Source organism: Elephas maximus, chromosome 20 (genome assembly GCF_024166365.1).
Source record: "Elephas maximus indicus isolate mEleMax1 chromosome 20, mEleMax1 primary haplotype, whole genome shotgun sequence".
NCBI classification, from domain to species: Eukaryota; Metazoa; Chordata; class Mammalia; order Proboscidea; family Elephantidae; genus Elephas; species Elephas maximus.
Window position 1 is genome coordinate 11,716,541 of NC_064838.1, and position 14,626 is coordinate 11,731,166.

General features: G+C 49.6%; 1 protein-coding gene across 2 annotated transcripts in view; it reads left to right on the plus strand.

Annotated features, from left to right (window-relative positions):
- Window positions 1–2,674: 2,674 nt before the first annotated feature.
- WDR86 (WD repeat domain 86) overlaps window positions 2,675–14,626 on the plus strand; it is a 34,522-nt gene continuing 22,570 nt past the window's right edge. For both annotated transcript variants that reach the window (XM_049861957.1, XM_049861956.1), the window contains exon 1: window positions 2,675–3,022. In XM_049861957.1, coding sequence (XP_049717914.1) covers window positions 2,860–3,022 — 163 coding nt within the window. In that variant the 5' untranslated portion in view covers window positions 2,675–2,859. The remainder of the gene's footprint in view (window positions 3,023–14,626) is intronic.

Genomic DNA, 14,626 nt, shown 5'->3' on the forward strand with positions numbered 1-14,626 from the left:
GCTTCTGGATCTCTGTAGCTCTGTCATCTCAAGGAGAAGATGGGGAAGACTTTGCCTTCCTTCTCTTGGGTCCCGGTTTCAGGGAAATTAGAGTTGTTTTCCCAACATCCCACCTCCTTGCACTCCTGTTGTATTTGGGGAAAATTCTCTAGAGCAGGTTGTATTATCTACAACCTGATAAGGGAAAGAGGAAGCGACCTGGCTCTGGAAAGCATCCTGAAGAACTTACCATCACACATACACCCAGGAACGGAGCTGGGCTGGCTCACCCTCACCTCTTATTACTGAAGTGATGAGAAGGAGAGATGGAGGAAAGGGGGGAAGTGGGGCAGTAGGCAGTAGGTGAGCTGCAGGCTTACAGGTGGACATCTGGAGGTAGAAACCAGAAGGAACTGTTCCCGTCTGGTTCACTAAACCCATGTGACCCCTTTGTTATCGTGGTGGTGGTGTTGTTAGCTGCCACGAGTCAGCCCCCGACTCATGGAAACCCCATTGTCTCAGTCATCTAGTGCTGCCATAACAGAAATACCACCAGTGGATGGCTTTAACAAAGAGAAGGTTATTTTCTCACAGTCTACGAGGTTACAAGTCCAAATTCAGGGCGTCAGCTCCAGGGGAAGTCTTTCTCTGTCTGCTCTGGAGGAAGGTCCTTGTCCTCAATCTTTCCCTGGTCGAGGAGCTTCTCAGGCACAGGGACCGTGTGTCCAAAGGACGTGCACTGCTCCTGGTACAGCTTTCTTGGTGGTACGAGCTCCCCAACTCTCTGCTTGCTTCCCTTTCTTTTTCTCTCTTGAGAGATAAAAGGTGGTCAGGCAACACCCCAAGGAAACTCCCTTTACCTTGGATCAGAGAGGTGACCTAAGAAAGGGCAGTGTTACAATCCCACCCTAATCCTCTCAACATAAAATTACAATCACGAAATGGAAGACAACCTCACAATACTTGGAATCCCAGCCTAACCAAGTCGATACACACATTTGCGGGGTTGGGGGGAGGGTACATAATTCAATCCATGACACCCATGCACAACAGATGGAAACGCCGCAAATTCTGCACGGTCCTTTGCCATCCATGATCAGTTGGGAATCACATGGGTGGTAGCCGCACATGCAAGTGGGAATTCTACCACCGAACCACCACTGCCCGCCTCCCTCCTTTGAAAGTTACTTACACGCTTCTCCCTGCACTTGTCTTGTCTCCCAAACTAGTAGGCAATCTCCTGGAGTGTGCAGCCTAAACATGTTCACACCCAGCCTCCCTTTGAGCCAGTCTCTGCACTGTCCTCCCCCCCCTCCCCAATTAGTTCATTGGATAATAAATGCCTGGCCTCCTCCCATTCCTCTGCCCACAACCTTGAGTCTCCTCTGGCTCTTCCTCCATGTAAACACTGTCTTGGTCTGCTCAGAGTCATTGCATCTTCTCAAGGGCTTCAGCTCCAGGGCACATGATGACCCAAACCCCACAGCCACCTGTCAGTCCTCACTCCTGGATGTCCCAATGCCTCTTCAAGCCCACAGATCCTAAAACAAGCTCAGAGTAGACCTGCAGGAGCCTCTCCCTGAATGGTGTCACCCTCTACCATCTACCCATCTCTCACCCAATGGAGGCATCCCAGTCCTCCCTTCCCTCACCACACGCATCCACTCTCTGAAGTCCACCTCCTGAGTCCCCCAGCACTTGTGCCTTCCTCTCCTCTTCCACTGGGTCACCACAGAGGCCTCCTGCCTCCTTTCAACCCACCTCCACATCGCCACCAGCAGTCTTGCAACAATCCCAAACCCCATCACAACATCCCACTTACAGCCCTCACTGGTGCCCCACTGCCTGCAGAATAAAGCCCACAAACTTATTTACAAGATTGCGTATAAAAGAATGAGTTTCCCTAGATGGCCACGTGAGGAGCAACGGCCCAGAGCTCTGTGGACTCGATTATGGGGTTTTCTTTTGCAATCTGGACGTGGCCGACCAATGGGAGAAGGAAAGTCATCATGAGAGCCGGGTCTCCGAATCCACCACTTCAGCCCCCAACAAATCCAACCGGCCGTCTGCCCTCCTAGATGCTTGGCAGAGCCCTGGGGGTTTCGGGAATCCCGCTACCTACAGGACCTGAGGGGGGTGGGGGGCGCAGGCTGCTACCAGGCGCTGGAACTGCCCTAACGGGAACCAGGGACGCCCCCAGCGAGGGCTCGGGAGCCCGGGCTGTGGGTTCCTGCGGGGACCTACGGGATTCTTCGGAAGGGGCGCGCTGGCCCCAGGAAACCAGCGCGAGCTGCCCTTCGCCGGGCTTGCACCCGGACCTAGCCCCCCGCCCCGCCCAGCAGCCCCTGTGGGACTTCCTGACCACTCCGGCTGTGCGCAAGATTTCCCGCTGGAGGCGGGTCGGGATGACCAGGCCGCGCTCTCCTAAGCCCTTGGGCCGCCCTGAGCCCCCCGAGCGCCTCCGGCTGGGCGCCTAGGGCTGGGCGCGGGCGGGACCAGCGCTCCGCCGGCCCGAGGGGTTCCCGGCTGGCGTTCTCCTCCCCAGAGCCGGGGGCCGTGCCCAGGGCCAGACCTCCCGCCCCGCTCCGCCACCCGCCCTGCGCTCCCGCGTGGGGAAGGGGCGGCGGGGGGCGCGGCCCGGAGAGGGGCGGGGCGGCGGGGGGGTGGGCTCGGGGGAGGAGCGGGCGGCGGGCGCCGGAGGGGAGGGCTGCTCAGGTGGGCGCCGGCCGCCACTGCGGGGCCCGGGACGAGGCTGCGCCCGCTCCGCCCGCGCCGCGCGCCCAGCCTCAGGCCACCTATGGCCGCCGGCCCCCGGGGTGGCCGCGGGGACCCGCCGCCCGGACGCCGGGGCGCCGCCCCCTAGCTGGGCCGGCCGGCGGCATGGGGGGCGGTGTGTCGGCCCTGAGGGTCTGCGCCGACCACCGGGGCGGCATCAACTGGCTCAGCCTGAGCCCCGACGGGCAGCGCCTGTTGACAGGCAGCGAGGACGGCACGGCCCGGCTGTGGAGCACCGCGGATGGCCAGTGCTGCGCCCTCTTCCAAGGTAGAGCCCCGCGGCCGCCGCTCCCCTCGCCCCCCACCTGAGTGCTGGGGGTCGCCCTGCCTTTCCTCCGCAGGCCCCTCTCCAAGATCCCAGCCGGTGCCCACGCCGGGACCGCACGTGGGGGAGTGGGTGGGTGCAGAATGGGGTGCGCGCAGCCCAGCCCCCAGCCCCCCCAGGCACGGCAGTGTGGGTGGGTGCACATGGGGAGCACTCAGGGTCGGGTGCGCGGATGAGCAGCTGTCCTCCGGGAGCTAGGATGGCTTGTTAGCCAACCGCATTAAGTCGTTATTACTAAAACAATTTTAACAAAGAAATCTCGCCTACAGCCCTCAGCTAAACAAAACCTTCACCTTTCTGGCATTGATCTTGTGACCTTTGGCCAGACGTTTGCTCTCCCGGGACCACTCTGGTAACAAGGGCTGGTGTTTGTCAGGGTCTTGTTACCTGCCTGAGCCCCTGGGTGGTGAAAATGGTTAACGCACTCAACTACCTAGGGAAAAGCTTTGGGGATGAAGAAAGTCCTGGCGACTTGCTTCTAAAAAACCAGCCCCGGAAACCCTGTGGAGCAGAGTCCCACACTGATACACAGGGCGCTGCCCTGAGTGTGGGGGAGTAACTGGTCTGCACCAGGCAGGGGACTGCTGTGCATTGCAGGACTAATTTCTCATCTGCACACTGCTGTTCCCCACTCTTACAGACATGGGAACTGGAGGTGAAAGGTTGAGTTGAAATTTGAACGTCCCCGGGCGCCAGCAGCCATCTTCCCCATCAGCTCTCTGTGATGCCTCCTGTGTACCGTCAGCTGTAAAATGAAGGGCAGGGAGAGGAACTATATCGATCACAGTTTCTCCGGAGGGGGCTGTTGAATCAGTTTTGCGTATTTGAAAACAGGTATATGAGGATGCATGACACGTAGTAGGTGTAATGTTGTTTCATGGAACAGCTCCAGACCTGCGCTCGTGTGTATTTTTTTTTTTTTTTTTACTTACTGGGAGGTCAGTGTGTTCTTACTGTGGGCCCATCAGAAAGTCTGCACTAGCCTATCTGTGGGGACCCCTCCTCAGCACCAGCAGTTCCCTGATGGGGCACAAGGCCGTCTGAATTGTGTGCATTTCTACGTCCTGGGCTGGCTTTTCCACAATAAATGGCAGATCCTGGGTGGCCTCCCCCAGGCCTGGAAGCTTATGTAGGCACAGGGAGTACCAATTAGCTTCAATATTGGCTGAGCCTGACCCTCCTGGTTGTAAATAAAAATAATGTCAAAGCGCAATAGGGATCATGGTGGATTACCTGTTAACTTAGGAGTTAGTGTGGACAATGGAGAACTAGCCACAAACTAGCACATGATCTCCCCCACCACCCCCACACTCAAACACACCCCGCTAAGACTAGGAGATCTATTAGAAATTTTAAGTCCAATTTGCATTGCTTCCCAAACATGAGCTTATCCGGAGGACTTTCTGACATGCAGATTCTTAGGCCCCATTCCTGTGATCCCTTGGGATAGGCCTCTAGAACTGGGATTTCTAATGAGCTTGTGGGAGGATCTGATGCATGGCTGGTCTGGGGCCCATGTGGGAGCCCAGCCTGTACAGGGCTTCCTCCCCAGTTGAGCTCCAGGCTTGTCCAAGCTGGCTGTAGCCTGTGGGCACCTGACTCTGCCCCTCTTATCCACCTTATCCTGCCCTCACATCCAGCTGCATGCCTGGTACCTGGGTCCTCCCCTGCTCTGTCCTTCCTCCACACCCCTGTGGTGGCCTCTCAGCTACTGTCCATTAGGGCACTCAAACCAGCCTCCCACCGAGGCCTTGTAGCACCCTGACTGAGACTACCCCACTTAGCAGGAAAATGCCCCTACTGAACTGTGTCTGCCATCAGAGGGGTAAGGTACTTCAAGAGTTTTCAAGGACAGAGGGGAAAAAAAAGGTAACTTTCCTGATCCTGAGATTGCACTAATCGATGTATTTTGCAGAGAAGTCTGTTGTGTGTGTGATGGTACTTCTGTGTGGCCCCTCAAGGAGAGAAAGGCCTTGCCAGCCACCGTCCAAGTTGTGCTTTTTGTATCCGCAAAACATTTGTTTAGGTCCCTAGGTGGTGCAAACGGTTTGCATTCAGCTGCTTACCAAAAGGTTGGTGGTCCAAACCCACCCAGAGGCTCCACGGGAGAAAGGCCTGGCAATCTGCTTCCGTTAAGATTATAGCTAAGAAAACTCTGTGGAGCAGTTCTACTCTGTAACAGATGGGGTTGCCATGAGCTGAAATTGACTCAGTGGCAATGGGTTTGCTTGCTTTTTTAGAACATTTGTTGAGTACCCTATTATGTTATAGTAAACATCTATGTACTTAAAAACCCACTGCTGTTGAGTCAGTTCCACCTCATAGTGACCCTATACAGAGTAGAACTGCCCCCCATAGGGTTTCCAAGGCTGTAAATCTTTACTGAAGCAGGCTGCCACATCTTTCTCCCGTGGAGCGGCTCATGGGTCTGAACAACCAACTTTTTGGTTAGCAGAAAGTGCCTTACTCGCTGAGCCACCAGGGCTATGTACTTATTATGTTCATAATCATCACAGCTCTGGGGTATAGGATTGTTACCCGCTTGCAGATGAGAGCAGGGAAGACTGACAAATTTACCACATGGCATTCTGCATGTCTTACAGGAATTAGCCCTGTGAGGCAGGTGCTGTTGTCATCCTCCTGCGTGGGTGGGGAAACAAGCACAGTGAGGTGATAGGACTGGCCCGAGGTCACCAGCTGGCCATTTGGGGGGGGGGGGGCGTGGGGGCTCTAACCCACTGTCACTTCTCTGTTCACCAGGCCACTGTTGGCCGCTCCGGCACAGGCCAGACTTTGCCCCAGGCCACACGCTAACCAATGGGAGGCTAACGCTATAGAGCTCCTGACTCCAAGTCCAGTGCTCTTTCCACTCCACTGTGGAAGCTGCTAGATTGGAATGAGGGTTAGAACCGTGTGCCACTCCCAGTGACTGCCTGTGGGCCAGTCAGCCCTGGTCTCCTGGGCGGAGGGGTGGGGTTGGCCCCTGTCATGCTTTTTTATCTGAATACGAGCTTGCTCAGTTCAGGCAGCAGAGGCGATTGGGGGACCGGGGGCTTTTCTGTGTATCTTGCAAGGTTGTTTAGGAAAGTTTGGGACCAAGGAGTGGGATGGAGCAGGTGAATGAGGGCGATTGCCTGTGGGGTGAATGGTTGGTGGGTACGTTGCTGTTCTTTGAGGCCCTGGGAGAGTAGGCTCATGACCAGAGTGGAGAGCGGGTGGGCTTCCCTCCACCCACCAGCTGCACTCCCCTGAGGGGCTGGGAACACACCTTTTATTTTCAATTATGGTAAAACATGTATAACGAAACATTTGCCATTTTAAGCATTTTTACTTGTACGATTCACTGACAGCACTTACACACGGCATGTTGTGCAACCATGACCCCTATCCATTTCCAAATATTTTTCATCACCCCAAACAGAAACTCAGTACCGCTGAAGCAGTAACTCCCTGTTGCCCACTCCCCTCAGCCCCTGGCGACCGCTCACAAACGTTGGTCTCTATGTGTTTGCATCTTCTCCATTTGTCAGGTAAGTGGGAGCGTAGAGTATTTGTCCTTTTGTGTCTGCCTCATTTCACTCAGCAGTATGTTTTCAAGGTTCATCCATGTGGTAGCATGTATAAGAACTTCATTTCTCTTCATGGCTGAGTAATAAATAGTCCACTGTATGGATAAACCACGTGTTGTTTATCCATTTATCTGTTGATGGACATTTAGGTTGTTTCCATCTTTTGGCTATTATGAATAGTGCTGCCACGAACGTTGGTGTCCATCTATCTGTTTGAGTCTCTGCTTTGGGTAGATACCTAGGAGTGGAATTGCTGGGTCATGTGGTAACTCTGAGGAGCCCTGGTGGTGCAGTGGTTTGGCACTCAGCTGCTAGCTGAAAGGTTGGCAGTTCGAACCTACCAGCTGCTCTGCAGGAGAAAGATGTGGCCGTCTGCTTTGATAAAGATTTACAGCCTTGGAAACCCTTTGGGGTAGTTCTACTCTGTCCTGCAGTGTTGCTGTGAGTCGGAATCAACATGACGGCAATGGGTTATGGTAGTTCCATGTTTAACTTTTTGAGGAACAGCCGGGTTGTTTTCCACAGTGATCATTTTACATTCCCGCTAGCAATGCACTAGGGCTCCAGTTTCTCCACATTCTCACCAACCCTTGTTATTTTCTGTTTTTTTTTTTTTTTCTGATAATAGCCATCCTTGGGTGATACAAACAGTTAAGCACTCGACTTCTAACTGAACGATTGGTGGTTCAAACCCCCCCAGAAGCACCTTGGAAGAAAGGCCTGGCAATCTACTTCCGAAAGATCACAGCCATTGAAAACCCTGTGAAACACAGTTCACCCTGAAACCTACGGGGTAGACATGAGTCTGAATGGACTCCACAGTAGCTGGCTTGGTTTTGGTTTTAGTGGGTGTGAAGTGCTATCTCACTGTAGTTTTGATTTGCATTTCCTTGATGGCTGATGAGGTTGAGCACTTTTTTGTGTACTTACTGGCCATTTGGAAACCCTGGTGGCATAGTGGTTAAGTGCTATAGCTGCTAACCAAAAGGTCGGAAGTTCGAATCCACCAGGTGCTCCTTAGAAACCATATGAGGCAGTTCTACTCTGCCCTATAGGGTCTCTATGAGTCAGGATCGACTCAACGGCAACAGGTTTGGTTTTTTGGTTTTTATTGGCCGTTTGTATGTCTTTGGAGAAATGTCTATTCAAGTCTTTTGCCCATGTTTTAATTGGACAAACTCACTTTTTAATAAATGAAGTTGGCTTTCCAATGCTGTTGGTGAGCTCACAGTGAAAAAGGGGGCTTAATTGCCAACCATTCTGTAATGAGAAGAATTGCTTTTAATGGAATTATCCCCATCCCACTCTTTTCTCTTTTATCCATTGGTATCTACTTATTTAGGAGCACTTCATTGGATCAATGGGTTAAAGATAATAAAAAAAAAAACGTCCCCAAAATGGCAGTTCCTGTCCTGTTCTTTTCAGACTGAGTAAGGGACTCAGCTTGAAGGTTTTGGCCAATTATGACTCATCTCATCTTCTAACTGCATCTTCCAGCATGTTTGTTTTTAATCCCGTGGGTACGAACAGCATGTTCCTATTTACTGGAAACTTGTGGTATGGGAGGTATGTGTGAGCCCCTGTGGACTAGCCTGTTTGACCCTTAGTCAGAGATCCTAGAATCTAGACCCATTTATCAGTCACCTCTGGCAGGAAACAAAATGGCACCCTTCAGAGAGTTTAATAAAGGGGCAGAGTATAGAGAACCACAGTGCCGGAGCTGGACCGGCAGGGCTGCCACCTCTCCTCGCCTAAAGGAGCTGGGCTGAGCACAGTTGCTACAGCCCAGGAACGACTGCAGGGGGCTTCCTGGGGAAAGTATGACCTTGGTTCCAGGGACACACCAGCCTGAGGTGACCCTCAGGGAGCACACTGAGGGTGCATATCATGACCTAAAGTCTCTTGCTGGGACTCCCTGTTGTCTGACCCCAGCTGAGGTGGGAGGACAGAGCCCACATTATAAATGGGGCAGAAGCAGAGGGCAGGGGTATCTGGAAGGCAGAGTTTAGTCACAACTCAGGGATGGCCTCACCGGCTGGGCCGTTAGATAAAGATGCCACTTGAGGAGTTATTGTGCTGCAAGGGTTGGGATGGTGCCAAGATACAGGATTTGTTTTGCCTGCGTCATGTGTCTGCCAGGGAGGCCACATGCTTTGCTGTACAAAACTGGGACATTTTTCGAGGGAACAGGGGCACTGCTTTTCAGCTGAGTCAAAGGGCACATCCGATTTGGCCATCTGCCCCGGGCCCCAGCCTGCCTGCAGTCTGCCTTCTGCCTCAGAGCATTTCAGCGCACTTCCAGCATTTATGGAGGGAGCACTTGGACCGGAAGTTTCCAGAAAGGGCAGCAAGTCCGGGGGTGTGGGCAGGGAGGGGAAGGGCCAACTGTCCTGGCAGAAATCCCTGTAGCCTCAGCATGTTCTTTTCAACATAACTGCATCTTATCTGCAGTCTCCATCCCTTCAAAAATATTTATTTTTCATTTGGCTTTTTTGCTGATCTGCACAATTCCAACAGCTGGATGGCTGAGGCCCTGTGGGTCCCTGGAGAGGTGACTGGGCCCCTCCAGGCCCTCCATGCACCCACATCCGGGGTGGGAGGGAGGGCCCGGCATTCCAGCACCCCTGGGTGGCAGGCATGACTCCTGCAGGTCAGACCCTGCCCCTCTGCTGTCCATGCTGAGCCATGACTCACTCCAGCGTGTTTTCAGATGCAGGGTGGGTGGCTTTGTAAACACAACAACCCTGCCTGGGGGAAGGGGTTCGCCCACCAGAAAGGCTTATAGGCCACAGGGGCCTCACCAGAGCTCCCCAAGAGAGCCGTGGGCACTCAGGCTCGCAGACAAGGTGTTCATACATCAGCAACTTACGTCCCAATTGCACGTTTTCTTCAAGTCTTTGTTATATGTGCCTGTGTCTTTATAGAGTCGCAATCAGGGCATAAATCCCCTTTCCTCCTCCTTAAACATGTCGTAAGAACAGCCCCAGTTTCCCAACTTCAGCCACCTGTTTGCATGGCCGTGGCCTCGCTAGGTCAAGGAGCCCTGGTTTACCGGCCACGCTGGTCCCTAAGTGCTTTTCTTGGCTTCTTTATGCACAGCTTTACTTTGCACTCAGCCTTCCTGCTGCTGAGATGCCTAGTGGTGGGACACAATCGGGGTCCTTGGGGAGGAGGCAGACTTGAGTCAACCTTCTTTAGTGCAAGCCTGCGGCCCCTCAGAAGACCAGGGCCAGAGGGGGCCCGCCTGCCCATCACCCGGGTCAGTCCCTCCTGCAAGCTCCCTGCCAGGCAGGTAGGTGAGGTGCCTGCCAGGTGAGGAAGCCCACGTGGCTCCTCCTCAGCAGTGTTGTGAGCCCTCCTGACAGGGGGGGAGGGGGCAGAGGTGGGAGCAACTGGGTGGCAGGGAAAGTGTGCTGACAATCCTGAAATACTTTATAAACCCTGTAGGGTGGGCAAATCCTGCACTGTGTTTTGCCAAACACATTTTGCCCTTGAATTTTAAACCCCCATGCATTTTAAGGGAAACATAATCTGTAGTTTCAACTGTTTACTTAATTCGTACAAGCATTCTTGGAGGCCTGGTATCTGCTCTCCAAGAAGATTGTACAACTTTTCTTTCTTATTGTTTTTTTAAAATTTTTTTTCCTAGAACCTAAGAAGTTGAGTTCTTCCAAGAATAAGTAAGCGTAAACCCAAGACAAAAAACATGTGTCGATCAGCTTGAAATGACCCAGGAGATTCTCAGTCCCCATGTACTTGATACCAGACATCTATATAAATTTTCAAATTTCATCAAAATCCTTAAACGTGGTAAATACATCCCACCAAATGTGTGGGTATTTAACTCATCAGTTTCCTCGTCTGCAAAATGGATTTTAGTTCTAACATTTCTTTTTGATTTTCTGATCCCTGCATTCCTTTCAGATACACTCAGCTTCAGTTTCTGTCAAAAAGTTGTTCTCCAGGCTGGACACTTCTTTGCCTGGAAGGACAGGCCCTGCTAAGATCGGTGATCAGAGGCTGCCAGGGCTGTCCCCACTAACCCCAGTGGACATCACCCAGTGACATGGATACCAGCTAGCAGGTCACCCAGGTGCATGCAGCCGCAACCCTGGAACCCTGTGTGACCCTTTGGACTGTCCTAGATCTGTACCCTCACCATGCTCGCAGCCTCAGGGGGCTACTCAGCTCTCTAGCCTGCCCTAAAGGGCCACTTCTGCTTGGCATGTGCTGTCCCTCTGCCCAGAATGTTCTTCTCCCTCCTCACGCCACGCAGGCCTTCCTCCTTTTTCAGGACTCCACCCTGCCCGGGTGAGTGCTGATCCTGTCCCCTCGCCAGGGCCATGCACTGTCTCAGCACTGCCCCTCAGTGCTGGCATCTTACTCAGCTTGGTATCTATATTAGTTTCCAGTGGCTGCCTTAACAAAGGGCCACAAATTTGGTGGTTTAATACCACAGAAGCTTACTCTCTTGCAGTTTTGGAGGCCAGGAATCCAAAACAATATCACTGGGCCAAAATCAAGGTATTGGCAGGGCTACACCCCCTCTGGACTCTCCAGTGACAGCCTGTTCCTTGCCTCTTCCACCTTCTGTGGTTCCAGGTGATCCTTGCTCTTCCAGGCCAGCATCTTGAATCACTTTCTGCTGTCTTCATATTGTCTTCTCCTCTGTATGTGTCAAACCTGCCTCTGCCTTTCTCCCTCTCTCATTTCTTTCTTTATTTGGGCTGGTAAAGTATACATATCATAAACATTACCATTTTAACCATTTTTAAGTGTTCAATTCAGTGACATTAATTATATTCACGATGTTGTGTAATCATCACCATTATCTATTTAAAAAAAAAAAAAAGTTTTATCATCCCAAACAGAAACCCCATACCCCTTAAGCAATATCTCCCCATTTCTCCCACCCCAGTCTCTGGTAACATCTGATCTGCTTTCTGTCTGAATGAATTTGCCTATTCTAGATATTTCAGATAAGTGGAGTCATACATTTGTCCCTTTACCTCTAACTTCTTTGACATTTCATCCACATCACAGCATGTGTCTTAGTCTCCTAAGGCTGCTGTAACCAAATACCAAAAGGTGGGTGTGTGGCTTTGAAGAACAGAAATTTATTGTCTCACAGTTCACAGGTACAGGGCTTAGGACTTCAACATATCTTTTTGGCGGAACAATTCAATCCGTAACAGTATACATCAGAACTTCATTCCTTTTTATGGCTGAGTAATATTTCATTTTATGTATCGACCACGTTTTGTTATCCATTCACCTTTTTCTGGACACTTGAGTTATTTCCACCTTTTGGCTCTTGTGAATAGTACTGCATTGAGCATTGGTGTACACCTATCTATATGAATCTCTGATTTCCAGTCTTTGGAAGTGGAATTATTGAGTCATATGGTATTCTACATTTAATTTTTTGTTTTCCACAACAGCTGCACCATTTTACATTCTCACCAGCAATGCGTAAGCATTCCAGTTTCTTCACATCCTCACCAACGCTTGTTATTTTCTGTTTTTCTAAAATAGCCATCCTATTGGTGTGCAGTGATATCTCATTGTGGTTTTGATTTGCATTTCCCTAATGACTAATGATGCTGAGCATTTTTTCAGGTGCTTTTTGGTCATTTGTGTATCTTCATTGGTGAAATGTCTGTTCTTGTCCTTTGCCCATTTTGTGTGATTGGATTGTTTGTCTTTTTGTTGAGTTGTAGGAGTCTTTATATATCCTGGATATTAAACCCTTATCCAATACATGATTGAGAAATATTTTCTCATTCTGCGGGTTGTCTTTTCCCTCTCTGGAGAGTATCCTTTGCTGCACAAAAGTTTTTAATTTTGGTGAAGTCCAATTTATTTTTTCTTTTGTTGCCTGTGTTTTTGGTGTCATATTTAAGAAACCATTGCCAAATCCAAGGTCAATGAAGCTTTCCCTCTGTGTTGTCTTCCTAGAGTTTTTTAGTTTTATCTCTTAACCTTAGGTCTTTGACTCACTTTTAGTTTATTTTTGCTTATGGTGTAAGGCAAGGGTCCAACTCCATTCTTTTGCATGTAGAAGTCCAATTTTTTCCAGCATGATTTGTTGAAAAGATTGTCCTTTCCCCCACTGAATGGCCTTGACACCCTTGTCACAACCAATTGACCATAGATGTGAGGTTTTATTTCTGGGCTCTCTATTCTGTTCTGTTAGTCTACGTGTCTATCCCTATGCCATTACCACACAGCCTTGATACGGTAACTTTGTAGTAAATTTTGAAATCAGGAATTGCGATTCCTCCAACTTTGTTCATTTTCAAGATTGTTTTGACTGTTTGGGGTCCCTTGAAGTTCCATATGAATTTTAGGATGAGTTTTTCTTCTACAAATACCATTAGGATTTTGATAGGGATTACATTAAATCTGTAGATTGCTTTGGGTAGTATTGACATCTTTTTTTTAATACTTAATTTTATTTTCGGTGAAAATATGCACAGCAAGACCCACTTCCATTTCATAGTTCCTAGACATAATGATCAGTGACATTGGTTACATTTTTCACATTGTGTCAACATTCTTGTTATTTCTGTTCTAGTTGTTTCATTTCCATTTACTTGAACTCTCTGCCCTGCCTCACCCCCCACCTTATTTATGCTTTAAAATAGCTGTTGACCCATTGGTCTTATTTAGATTTTTTTTTTTTAATGCAATACTCAAGGGTGACAATCTTTACTCTTTTGGCTACATTGTTACTGAGTTTAAAGGTGACTTCAGCGGGTAGTTTCAATTCAAGGTCCGAAGAGCAATTCAGGGCCGTAGCCTCAGAGATTCCTCCAGCCTCAATAAGCCTGGTAAGTCTGGATTCTTTAAAAATTTGAAGTTCTGTTCCATATTTCTTTCCCTTTTTATCAGGTTTCATCTATTGTGCCCCTAATCAGAACATTCGGTAGTGATAGCTGAGCACTATCTAGTTCTTCTAGTCTCAAGGTGGAAGAAGCAGTTAGTCCTGTAGTCCAGTTCCTTCTCCGATTCTTGGGTTTCCTTCTTTCTCTTTTGTTCCAGACGAATAAAGACCAGTAGTTGTATGTTAGATGGCTGCTTGTAAGCTTTTAAGACCCGAGGCCCCAGATCCCAGACACTACTCATCGTACTTGGGAGGTAGAACATAAACTTTAAAAGTTCTATTATGCCAATTGACTGGATTGTCCTACAAGACCACAGCCCTAAGGCCCCAACCAAGAGAACTAATCCCATGAGGTGACTGGCTATGTCTAACTAGTATCGGCACCTGTAGCCTCCCCTATTTTTTTGATTGTTGTTATTGTTACACAACCTAGCATCTGCCCATTCATCTTTTTCCCCATGTACAGCTATTAACATTGATTGCATCGGTCATGCTGTGCAAACTTCACCCACATTTGGTGCCACCTTTCCCATTACTATAAGCAAATGGGACTACTGGCTAGGAAGTACTTCTCCCTCTCCGCCCCCCACTCCTGGTAACCACTAATGAACATTAGTTTCATATATTTACCTATTCATGTCATTTTATAAAAATGAGAACATATGATATTTGGTTTGTGTGTGTGTGTGATTGACTTATTTCACTCAACATAATGTCCTCCAGGTTGATCCTCATTGCAAGATGTTTGGGAACTTGTTTTTATCACTGAGTAGTATTTCATTGTATGTATGTATCACATTTTGCTTATCCATTCCTCTATTGATAAGGCTGTATGTTAGCTTGGCTAGACCATGATCCTCAGTGGTTTGACAGTTATATAATGTTGTAGATTGGTAGTTATGCAATGATGTAGTTTGGTGGTTATGTAATGATGTAATTTGGCAGTTATGTGATGATGTGGTCATCCTTCATGATGTGATCAGCCAATCAGTTGTAAGGGGAGTTTCCTCAGGGGTGTGGCCTGCATCCAATATACATATGGATGTTCTGGCAAGGCTTGCTCACTTGTGCTGGATCCTGCATTCAGTCATC